The sequence below is a fragment of the Macrobrachium nipponense genome, chromosome 3 (assembly GCF_015104395.2).
Source record: "Macrobrachium nipponense isolate FS-2020 chromosome 3, ASM1510439v2, whole genome shotgun sequence".
In the NCBI taxonomy this organism is placed as follows: Eukaryota; Metazoa; Arthropoda; class Malacostraca; order Decapoda; family Palaemonidae; genus Macrobrachium; species Macrobrachium nipponense.
This window is the reverse complement of record NC_087202.1, coordinates 112,189,945-112,209,927: the sequence shown is the minus strand read 5'-3', so window position 1 is coordinate 112,209,927 and position 19,983 is coordinate 112,189,945. Positions and strand designations below refer to the sequence as shown.

Here is a 19,983-nt window from a genome sequence, read left to right as displayed (position 1 = left end):
AATTATGTGAGATCTGGTGCTACAGTGACATGTGCTGGACCTGCTGCTTTCTGGCAAACATGGTCATATTGAACAGGAATGTTTCGCCAACATGATGGTAAAGCGTGTTAGCTGTGAATAATATACTGCTTGCTAGCGTTAATAAATATGATTTTATTTATATAAATCTTCCATGCAAATTGTCGCTTTTGTAGATTGGTAATCAGCAAGTACCTCCTAGTAGGTGGTAGTTCAGTAAGCCATTAATGTAACTGCATCGTAGTACCCTCATAAAAATCGTCAGTGTGACGTCGTCTAAGCTTATGCCGAAAAAATAAACACTTCGCCCAGTGAAGCAGCCATCAAGACCAAAAAAATCTATATAAAAAGAAAACTTGGCGCCAATCTTCCGTGCCTAATATTGGAATCGATAAACATATTACATGCACAGTTAGACCATTACTTCGGCTATTGCGTGCAGGACTGTCTCATCCAAATTAAAGGAGAAAAATTTCAAATTACAAATTAGAAATAAGGACATTATTGGCGTCTATAGGTACTTTCTTCGGTGACAAAATATACCGGGCAATGAAAGAAATCGCTCGCGTAACACTGCCTGTAGTAGCTCATTGGTATGTTTGCTTGTTTCCCAGCGTTCGACGTGCAATTTTGCCTTCATTTCTCGAACGCTGATTTATCCGAACATTAAGGAACTCGCCATTTCCGACGTTTGCCGATGGCAATAAGGTCTTGGAAGACAAAACCCGAAGAAAATAATGCGAAAGGTATAGAATTTAGCCCCCTAGCCTCGTAATGTGTGGTTGCCATTTCGGCCAACAGATGGCAGCAGCGGAGGCACGACTGCAGTCAGACCTGCTCCTTTCTGGCGTGGCTGAAGGAACTGCTAAGCGGTATGTATTTTGGGGCTGGAAACGCCATTTCCCGTCGGTTTCGCCTAAAAATTCATTTTTCAGTCATTTGGTCAACCATCAGTACGTTTAAATATGCATGCTTACGGTCTCTAGAGGGGTCCCTTTTGCCCAAAGTCAGGGTATGGCCGAGTGTTTGTTATGGACGTGGTGCTCTCTAAGCCTAAGCTCCTCTCTCAAGTCTGGCCTAATTAGATCTGCGTTTCGCCTCTTTCGATCCAAAATTATAAGTTATTGGGGCCTTCTCCGTATCTCTGAAGCTTTAGGGCGTCGCGGTTCATTTTAGTGCAAGAAAATCTCGTATTCTCGACGATAGATGCCATCATAGGCGTGGGCTTTAGGCAGACCTGGGTGTTTTTTAGACCCAATATCCTGTTATATTTAAGAGACCAAGCATAAAATCCATTTCACGACATGGGACTTAACGTGTAAGTAAAATAATGGTTGGTCTCCAAATATTTTGTAGAGTAGTCTATTGAATCGTTAGCTTTTACTGTCTTTATACTACGTATGGTACAGTAATTTCTTGGCAACAACGAGAACCATGTGACGATGGGTTGTGTCGCAAATGTTTCCCTTTTTGTTGCCTAAACCTAAATTATCCGGGTAGGGTCACTCACCGCTGTTCGTATAGGCCTTGGCTATGGTCAACGTAGGCCTAGAGCAGGCGAGCGCCTTTTTAAAAGCTAGGTTTGGGTCAATTGAGTTTTTTTCTGATGGCCTATTTTTAAATATTTTATATATTTCATGAGATTATTGTTTATGCTGTTACCTATTCATGTAGGTCAACGTTGAAAATCAGATAGGCCTACCTTCAACTGTTTGTGTTTTCACTAAGCAGCTCATCAATATGAGAGATGTGACAGTATTGATACTCGGTTTCTTTATCTAGTGCTGAGGCCTGTTGTCATCTGGAAGCTTGCCAAGTGGTGATGAGTTGTCTAGAAGCCTAGTTTTTGTGTTTCTTAGTTCTACATTAGATAATTGTTTTTGGGGGAACAACATGGGACACTCTCATGCTGATGGAAAATGCCAGCGCAAGTTTAATGCACTAGCAGGAAATGCTAAGATAGGCCTATCTGTATAAGCCTAAATTTGATATAAAATTATCTACAGTTTAGCTCTGTAATCAGTAACAACTACCAAACATGAAGTCATAGGCCTAGTGTATAAGGGTGGCCAGAATAATTAACAAAGACACAAGTTGACTTAATGCAGTGTGCTTGGTCCTACCTGACCTTTGGAGTCCACCAGCCAAACCTAACATTGAGGTTAAATGCATAACTATACTCTGGTTTTTTTTCATCTGTCCATCTGCCTGTGCTGTTTTTGTATGGTAACACTGCATCCCGGGCTTTAGATAGTTACGCTATTTGTAAGTTTTAGGTAAATAAAAGGATATCTGGGTGTACATTTCCAACTGAAAAGTGTTTTAATAAATTACTGTATGCTAATTACACAGTTAATATTTGAAATGGGTATTATTATCATTGTTGAATGTAACTATCTAAAGCCCGGGACGCAGTGTTACCATACGCAAACACCACAGGCGGATGGACAGATGAAAAAAACAGAGTATAGAAATGGGGCAGCTTTAGACGGAAGTTTATAGGGAACAAAATTAGGCTGAACTAGGAAAGGAGAGATGAAGTTTGATTAGTGAGAAATCTTTTGTTAAAATAGATACAGTTGTCTGAGTAATCTATGGTACAAGAAAGTAAGAGAATAACCTTGGAAAAAAAAGTGAGAGGTGGTAGTGATTGGGTATTTTAATGAGCATATGAGATTTTTAGGCAAAGTGAACTATGAAATTGCAAAAAGCATAATGACTAAAACAGGCTTGGGGTAGCATTGCTGGATCACAATAAGGGCAATGAAGGGTACGCTAGGCAGAGAGGTGGTAAAAGAAGTGTGATATTTAGCAATAATCAACATGTACAGATTTTACAACAAAATGGAAATCAACAAGAACACGGTGTGTGTAGATGTAACTGACCACATTATGATAATAGTAGAACTAAGTTAGTTTTATGATATAGAGAGAGGGATAAATTCCAACCAAGGAAAATGGGAAGACAAGCTCAAACAGTCTTTAGATTTGCAAAGGCAATGCAAAATTATAGGAAAGGAAATCAGGGACTGCAAGTTTTGACAGTATGATGATAATCTAGAGAAAGCCAAAGGAGGTTACCAGTGTGATTTCCATATCCCCCATTCAAGTTAATTTAGTTCTTGATGGGCAGAAACATTGGCCACAGAGGAGAGTGCCAGAGGTGAATGTATAGTAAAATTGCAGTTGTGCTCATCCCCTCCTCTTCTGCTTCCTCAAGCTTGTCTTCCACCTCCAAATTTTATTGGTTCCAAACTGGTAGAGAGGTAAGGAGAAGATGCTACTTACTTTTTTCCTTGAAATGGCCCATTATATATACGTACTTGATAGAATAGGTGTGGTAGAGGTCACTTCAGTTTGTGGAACCAATCCTCTGTTAGTTGGATGGATGTTTTGGTTCCAAGTAACCTTGTGGCTGACACCTGTCTGGGCTAATGAATAAAAATGAATAATTCTCTTGTCATCCTGTCTGGGTCTGGTACTGTTACCGTTTAGGGTGAAGGCTCTGGTGAGGCATCTGTGTGGGCAGTTGTCTCCATGACTGATATTCATCTTCAAGAATGTATGCTGGTGTGAACATTTTGTAGAGAATTATTATTTATTCTCAGGGTATGGAGAGACGAGTAAATTTTCTTAAATTTTGGATTCTTTCAAAGTGTCCCTCTGCAGTGATGCCACTGATTATTCCTGTTGTGGCAGTCTGCATTGTTATGACAAGTCAGTGTTCTTGTTCATGTTACAAAAGAGCGCTTGATGTCTAGTTTTTAGGTGAGTGCTTCCTGTGGCCTCTTAGGAAATAAGCTCATGGCAACTCAGGCCCATCTTTTCATTTCATCAGCTCTAGGTGCTGGCTTTTAGTTCAATCTTCTCAGTAGGACATACTTGGCAGTGATGCATATTTTCTTGCACCACTGGTAGCTTCATTCCAGTTTTTACCAATATTTGCTCAAAAATTTTGGAAAGTACTGTACAGGGTTCTCCCAGTAGGATAATGACAGAATTTCCCTGTTGTGATTCTGTGCTTCCCCTTCCCCTGTTGAAAGGACTCCAGAGTTTTAGTAATGGCTTCCATTTAGAGGCATTTGATTAGCTCTCTCACTTCAGTGCACATCAGGAAGGATAGAGACCTTGTGGCAGAGCCACCAGGCTCATCCATTGGATACCACAGGTAGAAGCATTTTACACGGATCAAATACCCCCTGCAATTTTGTTAATTGCATAAGTCTGTAGGAAAGGCAACATGGCTCTCTTTGGTTGACAGAGATGTCACCTTAACAGGCTTGTTCTGTCTTGTTGAGCCTTCTCCCAGATCAGCCTTATAGACCTTCTGTACTGGTATGCTTGATCATTTATTCTTGAAAGTGAGATTATATCTTGTCCAGAAAACTTTCAAGGATCATACAGGAATTTGTTTTTTCTCCAGTATGTCATTGCTATGTAGTTTATTTTATAATTTTTGTTTTTTCTCAGGCAGTCTTTGCGATGTAGTTTTAGTAACTATAGCTTAAACTTACAGGATGAACTTTTTGTTCCAGCCTTTATGTCAGATTCAAATAATTTTCAGAATGTGGTGCAGAAGTTTTAACTTCATAGGGACAACTGCCCCCTGGTGCTCCATGATTGGGTCTGTAATTTCATCTGGAATACAGATTCCTTATGCTCTTGCTACATATGACTAAGAGGCAGTATCTGGTTATCTTCTGACTTATGTGACCTTGTAGCTATGTTAAAGTTAACCTGCCACCAACATTACATTTTGGGTCATGACGACTGTGTAGAGTCGTACATGGTTTGTTTAGATTCTAGTGTGGCCTTTGACTGTGAATCATGAAGTATTTAAGAGCAAGCTAAGGTTATTGGTAATTGCTGTATATTTTATTTTAAATTTTTATTTAAAATAAGGTATAATGATGGCCAGTATAGTAGGTCTAGTAAAGGCATTTCAGGTGTTCCTCAGGGTAGTATTTTTAGACCATTGCTGTTTATCATTTATAACATTAGTGAGTTGCTGCAAGATCAGTAGACAATGATGATGATACTCTCCTAGCTGTTGTTTCTTTACATCTTAGTCTGTAGTTGCAGAATCTTTAAATACTCTGATCTGGCATGTTGTTGTAGCTTGATTTCTCTTCCTTGTTTGGCCTACCATTCTCCAATTTGGTCTTTTAGGTCTGATCTGCATCCTGAATTCTTGGATGAAGTTGTCTTTTTTTATTTACCTATTTATTTATTTATTTTTTTGCCAACTCTTAGTGTTATGTGGTAAATATGTAAAGTGAGTTTGTTTGTTGAATAAAACATACAACAGATATCCTGTGCACTCTTCTTTACCTGACCTAGCTGTTGTTGCTCAACACTAGGCAGGCTGCTTTAGGAAAGGGTGTTGTTTTCTAATCAGCAGTTTTATTACTAGTATACTCGGTTTGCTTGGAGTTTTATCTTGGCTGCAACTATAATGTGGAATAGCTTGCCTAGTGCAGGTGTGAAATCCTCTGATCTCCAAATGTGTAAGTTAGGAGCAAATTAATCCCTGCTTTCTGTTGATCTCCTGAATTCAGGTGTATTGGTTTTAATTTTTATTCCCTGTTATTTATTTACGAATAACTTTTTCCTGTAAATTTCCTTAAATGTAGGGGTATAGTGTTTCCAGTGCACTGTAGACATTACTTAAGGTTCTTTTCTGCGTCCCCTTACCCCTTATTTGCAACCTCTCATGCCTTTTACTATACCTCCATTCATATTCTCATTCTTCCAGCTTATTTTTCAGCCTCTCCTAACAATCGTTTTATTGTGCAACTGCAAGGTTTTCCTCTTGTTATACCTTGAAAATCTTATACCTGCTATTTTCCTTCATCAGTGAATGACCTTATAGGTCCAAGTGTTTGGCCTGTTGCCCTAAATTTTATGTTCAGTAGAACTTAACGTCTCTGTAGGTTTAAAGAAAGAAAGAATAGGGATACCAATTTTATAACTTAAAAGATTTAGTTCCCTGATTTTTAAGAAGATTTAGTTCCCTGATTTTTAAGAAGATTTAGTTCCCTGATTTTTAAGAAGATTTAGTTCCCTGATTTTTAAGAAGATTTAGTTCCCTGATTTTTAAGAAGATTTAGTTCCCTGATTTTTAAGTGAAAGGATTATAGAGTTGCCCATATCCTCTCTTTCAGATTGAATGAATTTTGCATACAAAGGGCCACACCCAACCAAATTGTAATTTTTTTTTAACCAATAACTTGAAAATAGATTCATCATTGACTAGGAGAAGTTATTTTAGAGACCAGCAAATATAAATTTAAAATTTGATTGCTCAGATACACACACAATGAGGGCAGGAATATTCTCAGAAGTAGCATAGCTATGGCGGTCGCAAGATACTATGACTACTTGAAGGCCCAGAAGATCATGGGGAAAGACTGTCTGTTTGAATACAAGCTGAAAATACTTGAGTTTGAAGGGATGGAGAGGATGTAGCAACTGTTTAATCCTGTAAAGGGGAGACATTTAAAAATGAGTAATGATAGCTGTGATTCATAATGTATAGTTTCATTCCCCTCAAATTTTCAACAAGAGAAAAGGATATAAGGGAGGTAATTTTCCTTTCTGTATACAACATTGTAGTTTTTTTCTTTTCAGCAAGATGAGTAGTTCTGAAGAAGTTTCATGGATTGCATGGTTTTGTGGCCTCCGGGGAAATGAGTTTTTTTGTGAGGTAAGCCTATTCTTCCATAGCTTATTTGTTCATGGGACAAACTTTCTTACCTTGATAGTTTAATGTGAGATTGTGAAAATTGTCACCAAGTGCATTTTTCTATTCAATTAAGAACTTTATAGTTATAGATCTCAAAATTGCTGTTGTCATAGAAGTAACTTACCAAGTAATTACGTAGCCATAGTTTCAACTCTCATGCTAGTCTCATTTAACATTTGCAGTAGCTCTTCCATTGTTTTTGTGCTGGTGACTAATTTCACCCGTTAGGTATTGGGGAACAATAGGAACAACAACAACAACAAAGCAGAACAACTCAATTCGCTTCTGTCGGCTCCTGACTAAATATCATGTGTATTCAGCAGCCTTTGCATTGGATTTTGATGTCATTCTTTCCAGGAACTCGGTAAAGTATTATCACTTTTGTGTAGCCTTCAAGCTTGTTAGCTTTTAGCTCAGGTTTTTTCTACCTTTTTTTTGTCTTAGATTGATTTTAGCTCATCCAGCATTCACTACTGTAGCGAAGGGTGTAAGACTAACTGTACAAAATCATTAAATGATTCACTTACATACTATTTGATCTAAGTTGGGGGAAAGTGTACAATAAGGAGAAAAATTTGATGACTATAAGGACTAGGATGAAAAAAAGTGGATGTTTTTAAAGTCTTAAACTTGATAAACTTGAAATGGATAGAAAGAGAAAGGCAGACAGTCACTGGAAAGACATCTCTGTGGATGTGCACCAGTTGTCTTCCGATTCCAAGGATTCCAGCCCTGACAAGAGGTGCTGATGACACTTCCTAGATTTGTCTTGTCCACTGAAGAGACATGCAGCCAGTGGTGTCCACTGGAGAGACATGCAGCCAGTGGTGTCCACTGGAGAGACATGCAGCCAGTGGTGCTACTTTTCTCCTCTGCCTAGTAAGTGGGTTAAGGAGACAAATCGCAGCCCTCAACCTTCTTGCAGAGCATGAGACAGTCTGTAGTATTTTCTCCCTACTATGGGTTTCACAGACGGTACAAGCACGTTTTTTTGGCAATAACTCTGTAACGAACACTTGTATCAGAACAAGGTTTTGCTATACGTAGTGTATTACACCCAGTGCCGTAATTTATAAGGGTATCATGAATCACTAATTGTAAAGAATAAAGACACTTGTCCCTGTACCAAGAGGCAAAAACTCCATTAGCCAGAAATGGATACGAACGCAACAGTAAAAAGCTCTGCCTACCCTCTCCCCCCACCTTCGCCGCCACCCCAGTCCTTCTTCCTTTCCTCACCTTCCTTTCTCTCTCTCTCTCTCTGAAAGTTACTTCAGTTTAATCTTATTTTGTATGATTTTTCTATCTATCTACTGTCTAATAATATACATTGTTGTATATATCTAACTATCCAGTCGGTTGTTAGCTGCCATTTTCTTATTTCTCTCTCTCTCTCTCTCTCTCTCTCTCTCTCTCTCTTCTCTCTCTCGTCTCTTCTCTCTCTTCGTCTCTCTCTCTCTCTCTCTCTCACAGATTTTTTTTCTATATCTCTAGTAATAGTTTACATTGGTATAAATATGTAACGTTCGTTTCACTCGGTTGTTACCTGTCTGTTGACTGATTTATTTATGCACTGATCCGCTCATTCTGAATGTATGGTGGAGCAGTAAAACAATAGACATTATGATTTATGGTAAAGCGACTGTTATATGTGCATCGGTATAATCAAGAGTTTAACTCTAATGAATGTCCGGTAGAAAGGCTCAATTTTTATTTGTAACACAGACTACCTATAACCAGTTACCTGTTTAAACTAATCTGAAGGCAATTGGCGGCTTTCTCATGGCTAAAAAAGTTGAAAAGTTGCTTGACAAACACATTTCTGAAACCGTGTCGACAGTTAAGTTCTGTGGTGGCCATCTCTTCTTCGCCTTCGTAATACAAGTACTATATTGCTGATACCCTGAGTCTGTATGAGGATTACGAAGGTAACAAACCACAAGTATAACAGTCGCTTTACCAGAAATCATAGTGTGTGTCATTTTACTGCTCCACCATACATTCAGATATCTCTCTCTAATATTAAACCATTACACACACACACACACACACACACACACACACACACACACACACACACACACACACACACACACACACACAACACACACACACACACACACACACACACACACAGATGAGTTTATTTGTTACCGGGGAAGGTTTGTGAGGTAATATCTTATGAATGATTTCACACCGGTGGGGGTGAATCTTACCTTATCTAGGCCTTTCGTGAGAATATACACCAATCTAAACTATCATTAGAGATAGATAGATAAATCATACAAAATAAGTTAAAACGGAAACAACTTTCAGAGAGAGAGAGAGAGAAGGGAAGGTGTGGAAAGGAAGAAGGACGGGGGTGGCGGTGGAGGTGGGGGGAGAGGGTAAGCAGAACTATTTACTGTTGTGTTCGTATCCATTTCTGACTAATGGAGTTTTTGCCTCTTGGTACAGGGACAAGAGTCTTTATTCTTTACAGTTAGTGATTCACGATACCCTTATAAATTACGGCACTGGGTTTAATACACTATAGCAAAATCTTGTTCTGATACGAGTGTTCATTACAGAGTTCTTGCCAAAAAACGTGCTTGCACTGTCTCTGAAACCCATAGAGTTCTGCTGTTGGCCATTGAACAGTTCCTCACTGGTCACCTGGTTTCCATAAGGAATACATAGTGTAAATTTAATTATTGTGTTCCAGACACCCAAGCATATTAACAAAATATACTTTTAATAGAGAATAAGCAGTTTTACATAAAGAAAATGTTGAAAAATAAATGTAAATGAATAATGAAATTGATAAATAGACATTTAACGTCACTCTTACCTTTATTGAAGACTTCTTTAGCATGCGGAAGACGGAGAGAAGGGGAGAGGGAGGAGGAGAGGTTATGTTTAGCATACGGAAGACTCAGAGAAGTGGAGAGGGAGGAAGAGAAGTTATTGTTTGGGGTTACTTTTCTTCGTTTCTTACGAGCACTATATGGGTTTACTTCCCCTCTTCATTGTTTATTGGCACTAGGACTGCAAGATAAAATGAACACAAACCAGAGGCAGTATTCACCTGCAGTAGCTCTCTTACCAGGTAAGGAAACAACAAGCATTGTATCAATGCTAGCAATTTTTTCTATTTCAAAGTCATTACCATGAGTTAATGTTTTGGAGTAGAATATGTCCCTGTATCCCACCCCCCTTTCGATATGGGATTCAGCTATGTAATTATGAGGAAAGTTACTTATATGAAAATGTTATTTTCATAAAATTAAGTTTGATATACAGGCAGTCCCTGGGTTACGGTGGTTCTGCTTATGATGTTCTGAGATTACAATGCTATTCAATTATAGTCATCAGAAATTATTTCCAGGGTTACGACACTGGTCCAACTGAAGAAATGTGACTCCAGAAAGGCAAAATACTGTATATACTGGAGTAGTATTTGACTGCATGTAATGTTCAGCCCTATTTTTACTGCATATATTAGGATTTTAGCATATAACCCATGTAATGTTGAGTTTTGACCCTGGCAATAAGCCTAGGCTATGTTGGCAGTCGATACTTTAGCCTCGTCTAAGATTCTGACATCTAAAGCTAAAAAGCTAAAAGGTTAGAATATGCCTATAAAATTTATAAATAATCAGTATATAAACAGTTTCAAGTAATTATTAACTATAATAAACCAAAAGGGGAAAAAAAGCTTCCCACCTCCTTTTGTTTACAATCGTTTTGTCAACACTACCAAATACCGAAAGTTTTCCCAGCGACCATTGTAACTAGAGCACAGTATAGTAATCATACATTTCTATTCTCTCTCTTCACCCACAGAAACTACTGAACAGTATAATAACCATTCATTTCTATTCTTTCATATCTCTACCTAATGGAGATACTGACAGCTATAATGAAGCATATGACATTATAACATATTTATTCCAGAAAATATTTGTTAGCTTTGATGAGAGCAGTCTTTGATGTATAAATAAAGTAATTTTCTATTTTATGTGATTTATTCAAAATTTTTTTTCTTTAAACTTATTGCATGACTAACTTTTTCAATTTACAGCATCATTTTACCAAAAGAATAAAGAAAGACATGATTCTTTGTGAATTTAAATGAAGGGAAATCAGCTGATGAAATACAAATGGCGACTCATAGTTGGTTACATTAGAGAAATGTGCACTTACAGCCTAGAATAGCCATAGATATTAGAGACCACATAATAAAAGATTCTCAGATACTTAAAACAACATTTATATTTATTTGTGATGAATCTTACCTACTGTTAAAGTTAGCTATATCTCTGCGCCGATTAGCGGAGTTGGCATTCAAACAAAAAATCAATGCCTGCATGGATGACTGTCTAGCTTATATGTTCTCCACCAGATGTGTTTCAAATGTTAGCTCGTCAGAATTCTCATTGCTGCCATTGTGGTTAGGCAATTATTGGTATTCTATGAAGTTTGGCTGTTTTACACCTGCTTACGGTATTGTAATTTAATTTTCCTAGGATATCTTCCACCGGAATCAAGACCAATAACATCAGGCTGTGTAGGAATGATTTTATTGTAACCAGGATGTTGGAAGTGGAAGTAGGTCAACATTCGGTTTGTACGTTGCAAGGGTACAGTGTCTGATCTTGGGCCTAGATGTGAAGAATGTAGGGAATTGTTCTGAGAAATGTATGCCTGAATATGTCAGATACGGGAGAGACGGGAAACTAATAGATTGTGCATTTAGGAGTGAGAGATGTGTATTTCTGGTGATAGAAGTTCACTCTCGACGTGGTTCGGAAGTCATGTAAAGCCGTTGGTCCCGTTGCTGAATAACCACTGGTTCCATGCAACGTAAAAACACCATACAAACAAAACAAACTAATAGATTGTGAAAGCAATTAGTTAGGTCAGGAATTAAACCTGTCAGTTCTGTCCTATTTAGTGTCCCTTTATCTGCAGCTATCCCTACTCAGACGGCATTTTGGTAGTGCTAATATTGACTTCCTTTTAGCTCCGCCTTCTGCTCCCCATTCAGTTTCGGAAAGGCGCATCTAGAAGTTAGAACATATCATTAAACCTATTTTTAGTTATAATGTAAGTTGAACTGAGTTTGTGACGGGAACATTCTGGGTCCCTCCATAGTGTGCGCTCTTTTTTCGCCTTTCCCTGTTAAAAGTAAGGTGTTTGTGCCCTCATCTGTGTGTAGCCCGAGCCTAGGACTGCCCTGCAACAGTTGGTAATGTCTGCTGCCAGGGAACTGGGTCAGTTCTCAGGACAAAGGGGTTCTGTGCCCTCCAATATCTACTTCGCCCTTTTCATGGTCTGAATCTCGGTTAACCCATTAATGCCTGACCTACTATATATAGTAGTGCAATTGCAAGGGTATATTACACCCTCATATCTCTTGTTTTTCTTATTGTTTTGCATATTCATTGGTTTGTTTATCTAATCACTAATATAAACAGGAGATTTTCTTTGTTGTTTTCCGCATTTTTCTACTTTTTGACAAAATAGCAAAGGTGTATAGAATGTTTTAATGTTTTCACATTTTTGACTTGAGCTCATGGTTACACAAGTTCATGAAACATCTTTATATTGATACATAACATGTTATTAAGAACCATCAACTAATTCATATATTCAAAACTGAGGTAGAAGTTGAAGCACAAATATTACAGGCTTTATTTTATTACCTACTATATATAGTAGGTCAGGCAGATATGGAGGCAAAATATGTAACGGACAGGAAAGTATCTTCTAAGAGCAACTTTGTCGTTTCTTCGTTAGAATAAAGTGCCTGTTTGCTATTTTGGGGTCCTTGGATGTACCTAGACTATGAATTCTTTGCAGTAACATTTTAGTTGTTTCAATTCCCTATTTCTAGAATGGCCCAGCATAACAAGTAAGTCGCCAATTATACTTAAATATTTGGATGCTGAAGTTGGAGTCGAACTCGTTGCTGAGGCAATGTCACATGATAGATTTGAAGAAATACTAAGTTTTTTGCATTTCACTGATAATCAGGCACTAAACAAGGATGACAAAATGGCAAAAATTCAACCTCTAATGACCATTTAAACATAAGATTTGCCATTGCCTACAACACGGATCAACATAAATCACTTGAATAGGCAATGATAGAATATTTTAGTAGGCCCGGATGCAAACCGTGCATTCAGAAAAAAAAAAAAAAAACTTGAGATTTGGATGCAAAGCTTGATGCTTAAATTCTCCGCTTGGATATTTAGCTTTTTTTTAGTACTCCAAGGGACAACCTTCGGGTTGAATCGTCACTATGAAGAAATGTTCGGAAAAGTTGGAGGCATTTTGATGATTTTATTTGAAAAACGCCCAAGACATATCAAAGATATACCAGAGATGCTTTACTTCGACAACCACTTCACAGGTTTACCATTAGTAAATCACTTATCAGGGATAAACTATGGAGCAACCGAAAGAATAAGGAACAATAGAATTCCGAAGACTTTTCTTAGAAACTCCAGTAACGAAATGAAGGTTCCTCAAGGCAATATGGATATTGTAGTGGATATTCACAAGATGATGATGATGGTTTCAGTGGTATCCAATATTCTCCTCTTTATCCCCTGTAAAGTGTTTCTCAATGGTGACCAAAGGACAAAAAGAAAATTAGCATAAGTCAACCTTATCTCATTGGTGATTACAACTGACACATGGGTGGCACTGATAAGGTGGACCAGAACATCAACTGTTATCATATATCAATTAGAATGGAAAAGTGGCTGTGGCCGATATTTTTTCGGATGATTGATGAAAGCAACCTTCCACTGTTGTCTTCAGGCACTTCACTGCAAGAACATATCTTCAGCAGGCAGAACCACGTGTGGGAATAAGCCAGACAAGACAGTCTTTTCGGGTTATTCCAAATTTATTTTATGACAGTGTTGGTCACCTTGTCAAACTTTTATAAAACAGGCATGGAAATGTGCTCTATCTTCATGCAAATCTCATCCTTAGTAAGGGAGAATGAAATATGGTGTTCCATCATATGTACGCTGCTTTGTTGAGTATCATCGTCGTGCTCTTTAGAACACTGCTAATTATAGTATCTAGTTTCTTATTGTGTGATATCATGGAATTTATCCCAAAATTTAAGTATGAATTTCTGAAGCATAAACCCTTATTATTTCTATTTTATTCTATAGCAAGTATCGCAATTTCTACAGTAGTAGGGCTTATAAATGCGAGAAATTTCAGCAGTAAACTGCAATATTATCTTTTATAATACTATTCTGTAATACATATTATTACTTAGTCTTGTGTCTAATACATCCTCTTAATAATTACAAAATACCAGTGAACTTTATCATAAAAAAATATCTCCTTAATAAAAATGTGTACCCCATATCTGCCTGACCTACTATATATAGTAGTTCTTAAATATGGTCAAATACCATGAAAAATGCATGAAATCTATGACTATATCATATGAATATACATTTTAAACTAAAATAATAAAAAAGATTCTTAAAAAAAAATTCAGGCAGTAATGGGTTAAAGCGTTTGCCTAAGGACCGTTTTGGTAAACGTTAATCCTTGCTCCTTGGGCGCAATCTGCTGTTATCAACACCTAGTTTGAGGTGTTAGCATGCATAAGATTATTAGTAATATATAGTATAGGTATAAACAATTTTATTGAGATGATAATGCATCTGTAGCAAGTTTTACACATTTAGATATTATTTCAACTCTGACTGTTTATCTGATCTCTCATGTTTTGGTTATTCTAAATTCTTGTCTGCTAGCCTATTCCTCTTTGTTCATAATGCTTGTGTTCATTTTTTGCCTGCTTTCTCTTCAGCTGTCGGCAAATCTCTTGCTACTGCCTCAATTATTGTTTCTCTTTCTACACTAACTATAGTATCTAAGGTTATCTCTCCAAGGTAGATATTCTGGCTTCAGAGTTTTCTAACAAAGTTTCATATAAGAATGCTTTCAAGTATGTAGGGTTGCTTTTGGGAGAGGCAGGGGAGTCGTTGCAACTCCTCTCCCACCGCCTCCCAATCTTTCCCATGTTTTGCACCTCATTTTCTTTCCATTAGTTGACGCGTGCTGACTTAGCTGAGTCCTGAGTCGCTTAAGACTCTTCCTTTCATTGAGTTGTGGGGGATGCAATCCTTTAAGCTCTTTTGTTTACCTCCTGTTGGCAGCTGTCACCTGCTGGCAGAAGAAGAGTTTGAAGAGGACTTGGAAGAATTCCTTTGGTCTGGTTGGTGTTTGTTGCAACATTACGCTCCAGTGTATCTTCATTTTGTTGGAAAAAAAAAAAGGCCACATAGAGAATATGTCTTGCTTGTCTTAGCATATTTCGGTGCCCTCTAAATATTGGAGAAGATAACCAACGCTTTCTACTATCAGAGAGCATTTCGTAACTTTTCTTGTACTCGGATACACAAATCTCCCTTTAGGTCTGCCTTTGCTTATCGTCTTGTCTTATAAAGTTGCGGAGAGCCGAAGACTGCCTCATGCGATACAAATGCTGTTTGGAGCTTTAACAGTTTCTTACGAGGTTCGCTTTCTTTCTCTTTCTTGTGGGAAACTGAACTCGAGACTGACAAACATGCTGATGGAGTTCAGTCTAGCTTGTTGAGTTATTACCTTTTACTCATTAGCTATGTTGTCTCATCTCTGCGTCAGATTAGAGAAGTGGAGGCGCCAACCCAGGGAGTTTGTGAAGCCAGCTTTAAGGGTTTGGTGCCAACAGGAGTTTAGCGAGGATTGGAAGAGAGTTAACTTATTTCTGATGCTGCTTGGTAATGTCCTCATGCTTATACTCCATGGTTTGGAAGACGTGAGAACACTATCGCTTCCTCTGTGATTATGCAGCTTGGATTAAGGCAATAAGGGAGTATATATTGGTAATTTTTTTTTATATATATATATAAATACCTTTTGGGGATAAGTGCAGACCTCAGGTTCTGGGATATGGATAGTTGCAACCTCCTGACATGCATGGAGGGACTTGGGACCAGTAATTTATATGGTGGTGACAGTGAAGGGGAGTTGTGATTCTCTTTTGGTTGTCCTCCACTGGGTTAATCTGCCTTTTATAGCTTCCTTTGTCGTCTTCAGCAAAAATCCCTCGTAAGTCTCTTTTTAGTAAGATGTATGTAGTGGGAATGATGGTCCAGGCAGTAATTCTCTGGGACAAGCTCCATAAGCAATAGGAGATATTCTTGGACATTTTGAGACTGAATAACAGGAAATGTCTTTCGACACACTTTCTGGTTTTCTAGTTGATTTAGTGCCTTTCCAAAGAATGCAGTACACATGCAGAATGTATTCCGCTTACCAGTACATCCTCATTCACGCAAGTTCCTTCAAGATGTATTTACAAAAAGGTATTGTTGTTCTGTGCACTTTGTTTGGGTAAGTGTACAGCCCTCTATAAGTTTTGTCAGGGACTCTGTTGCCCATTGGTGGATGGTATCAACTTTAGGAGCAAGACAATGCTACTGAATCAATGATTCAAGTTGGTCAACTCTGTCAGCAGTGTTCCAAAGACCAAGGACCTGTTGGCTTCTTCTGGCCCAATTTCTATGCATTATATTTTTAATTCTCTAGGTCCCTATTGTTATCTACTTGAAGAATTTTAGGCCTGGAGGAAACTTCCTATATGGTAAGGGGTTTTCCTTATTAGGAAACACGGTCTTACTGGGAATATTTTTCAGATAAACATTCTCAATGTGCAGTTTCTGCATAAGAATTACCATGTACAAATAACGTTTATTAAATTTGTAAGTAATCCAAAACTATCTTTGGCTCCAGGACTGTAGGAGGGAGTCTGTAATCAAGAAATGCCCGTTTTGTTCTTAAGCCTAAGTCCAGGTTTTGGTTTTTTCCCTTTGTTGTGCAAGACAGAGTTTTAACTGGTGTCACAGGACAAGAGTTTTAACTGGTGTCATTACACTTACATGCAACATAGAATAGTCAGCACTACACCTGGTAAAACTTTTTAGATGTCAGGGCAGTGGAAAGAACATCAGGATGCTTAGCAGGTTTATTCCTGGTCAGAAACAGTGTCTTTGTGAAAAGGTTGCTGCCTTGAGTGAGATGAACAACATATTGGTTTGATCATTCATTCTATGGAAGGACAGTGTTTTGGCAATTAGGGATTCAGAAAGAACAAACTGCCTACAATGGCCTCTTCATCTGTAAGTTTAGCAGTTGCTGTGGGATTTAAGGAGCACTCATTTAAACTTATTAGAATGTAGATTAACAGTAATACCCAAACAATAACTACTTCTTTGATGGCCCTCAGGACACCTGAACGATAACTACTTCTTTGATGGCCCTCAGGCTTGAGTAGTGGATGTTTCCTTGAATTTGGCCTAATTCAGACTCATATGCCTGCCCATTGTTCCTACTCCAAATACTATTGAGCAAGTGTTGATTAACAGGAACACCCGAACAATAACTACTTTTTTGATGGCCCTCAGGCTTGAGTAGTGGATGTTTCCTTGAATTTGGTCTAATTCAAACTCGTAGGCCTGCCCCTTGTTTCTACTCCAAATACCATTGAGTAATTTCAAGTTCAAGAATTGCTTAGTATCTCCTGTAGAGCCCTTGTAGCCTCAGGGCAATTGATTTTCAGAATTTGCAATGCTCTTGGTAGATTGAAAATAGCTGTAGCCTGGGGTCAGAAGCAGTGGTCTGTGTATTGCTGAGGGTGCCATTCTAGAGGGATTTCCAGCATCTGGAACCTTGTAGACGTCAATGATTTCTGTTTAGAGATGATAAAACTTTTCACTGCCTACTTCCAAAGTTGTCGTTCCATACTTTCATCGGTATTGCATAATGTACTTGTAGATCTCGCTGAGGATCAGCACTATAATGTACTTGTAGATCTCGCTGAGGATCAGCACTATAAGGTGTTATGATTGAAGCCCCTTCATCTGTATATCAGTCTCTCTCTGGAGTTTGGATGCAGGTCTAAACTCTATCTGAATTTATTATGGAACCTTTTATTTAGCATTATCAGCAGTTAATAAGTAAATTTATTGCTAGCACCCTTCTTTCAGCTGTTGTAAAGGGAATGCTATTTTACCTTTCTGCCCTAGAACTGAGGGTGATGTAAGGCTACGTTTTACAGTGACCTGTAAGAATTCCAATGTAACCTCCTTAGTGGGGGAAGAAGAAACTTCTCTGTCCTGTTGGGGCAGTTAAAACTGAATTAGATAGATTAAACCTAGAACATCTTTATCATCCTTTTAGAAACCTACATCTTTGTCAAAGGTTAATCACGGAAGAGGCAAAGTTAACCTTTTGTGTTGTGGTTTTAGGAAATGCAGATGTTGTCAAATGTTAAGCCTGGAAGAGGCAAAATTAACAGTGTGTTTTGGTTTTAGAAAACTTAGCTGTCTTTGCTATTGGTTGACTGTATTTGTGAAGGTTAAACCACTTATAACGTCTTTTGTCAAGGAACACGAGGTCCTCTGTGACATATTTGATTAAGCTAGTGCAAGAGAACTAGCTCCATATCTTCTACCTTTATTGAAGGCAAACATTCGTAATGTGAGCAGCAGTTGTAACTTATTTAGTATTAAGTCAATTTTTTGCTCCAGAATAGGATTAATGTGGCACAATAGAAGTGTAATTTGGTTTTTACCCGCTCACTACCTTAAGTATATACAGAATCGTGTTTGAAAACAGTAAAGCCCTTAATCCACTACTAGTAGTGGGTAGTCTTCCTGAACCAAAGAAAGAGCAATTGTTCATATACGAAACAAACCTTCGGTCTTAACATTAGGATAAATACTCGGCGCCAGCTGGAAACCGGTAAAGTTTAAAATAATTGTGTACTCAAGGGACTATTGGCATCTGTGCTTGGTCACGAGACATGTGGAGCCACCCACATACCCCTCATTAATTGGTGACCCCATCAGTTATTTTCTTGCCGCCTTTAAGTGAGGACGTGCTTTGCTCTGTCCTTTTAAAGCCAGTTTAGTTTGCCCCCTGTTGTTGTCAATTTGTTGTTTGGAATTCCCGGGTATGTGAACATGAAGCCTTCTCATGCTGCAAGACTTCCTGGATAACAAGAAGCAGATAAATGCCCTGATATTTTCTTCGGCGGTTTCGACGTTGAGGTACTTATCGTGTAGTAAGTCATAGGTGAAGAAACTCTTTAAGTTATGGTTAATTAGTTACCTGTGCTTTGGAATATCGCACATTCATATGGATTGCCTGTAATCCAAAGCTTTGATGTATCAAGATGTGCTTTAGGAAGTGATTATGACTAATTGTGCTCCTTTCCCTGCAGGGAGAGGTGTGCATTGCCATCTTGTTTTCGTTCCAGATACGTGGGTAGAGAGGATGCTGGTGTGCGGTCGGCGTTAGGCTTATGAGGAGAACCAACCCAAGAAGGACAGTTGGTTTAATGTATAACGTTGTGCTGCCATCCAGGGTCCCACGTGATGGATGTCCCTTTTATCCTGATATGCACTGAATGGCAGTCGGATGCGTCGCCATCTGTAAAGAAGCAGATAGTGCAACACGGCAGCCTTTAATGTCAGGTTGCTATGCCTACGAGAATAACATCAACAGCCTTGCACTTCTGGTAGGTGCTGGCTTCGCATTCGAGATGCTCAGTGATGTCATAAACATGGCTACCGCCATGACGTCACTTCACAGATGGGACCTACACGAAGGCATGCTTCCATTTTCGTTTCGGGGTACAAGAGTACTTTACAACTATGCTTTCGGATTGGAGATTTTTAATGCGCATTGTTTTTGAGAGAAATTACAAGCGTTAGGAGATATAACAGTCACACAATGGAAAAGAGACAAGTCTTTCCTCTGTATCCTTCCGCTTAGGCGTCAACAAGCTTAGGTGACTGGCTTTTGACGCCAGTGCGTTCTCCTGCCAATCCTGGAAGAATAGGGACTTTATAGCTGATCCTAGAGCCAAGAGAAGTTTCTTCTCCATTTTTGAGCCAGGATTGTTATATCACTATTATATGAAAGCACAAGTAGTAGTTGTAATTGTCGAACAAGTGAATGATGGAAAGTTAGTCTAGTGTGGCTGCTGTGAAGAATTGGAAAAGGCTAGAATCAGGGACTTCGTGACTGATCCTCGTGCCAAGAGGAGAAGAATAATTTCTTCTTCATCTTCAAGCCAGGACTTTCACATCCTTGTAAAGTAGAAATGCCTCAGAAGGTTGGGTTGGGTGCAAGAGTACCATAAACAG

The 19,983-nt window shown here is 38.5% G+C and overlaps 1 protein-coding gene across 2 annotated transcripts in view; it reads left to right on the top strand.

Moving 5' to 3' along the window:
- The first annotated feature begins 707 nt into the window (after window positions 1–707).
- LOC135221968 (casein kinase II subunit beta) overlaps window positions 708–19,983 on the top strand; it is a 42,049-nt gene continuing 22,773 nt past the window's right edge. The window contains exons 1-2 of one of the 2 annotated variants that reach the window (XM_064260036.1): window positions 708–890; window positions 6,649–6,724. In XM_064260036.1, coding sequence (XP_064116106.1) covers window positions 793–890; window positions 6,649–6,724 — 174 coding nt within the window. In that variant the 5' untranslated portion in view covers window positions 708–792. Of the gene's footprint in view, window positions 891–1,044; window positions 1,337–6,648; window positions 6,725–19,983 lie in introns of those variants that run through there. The other variant, XM_064260037.1, reaches the window with a different exon arrangement.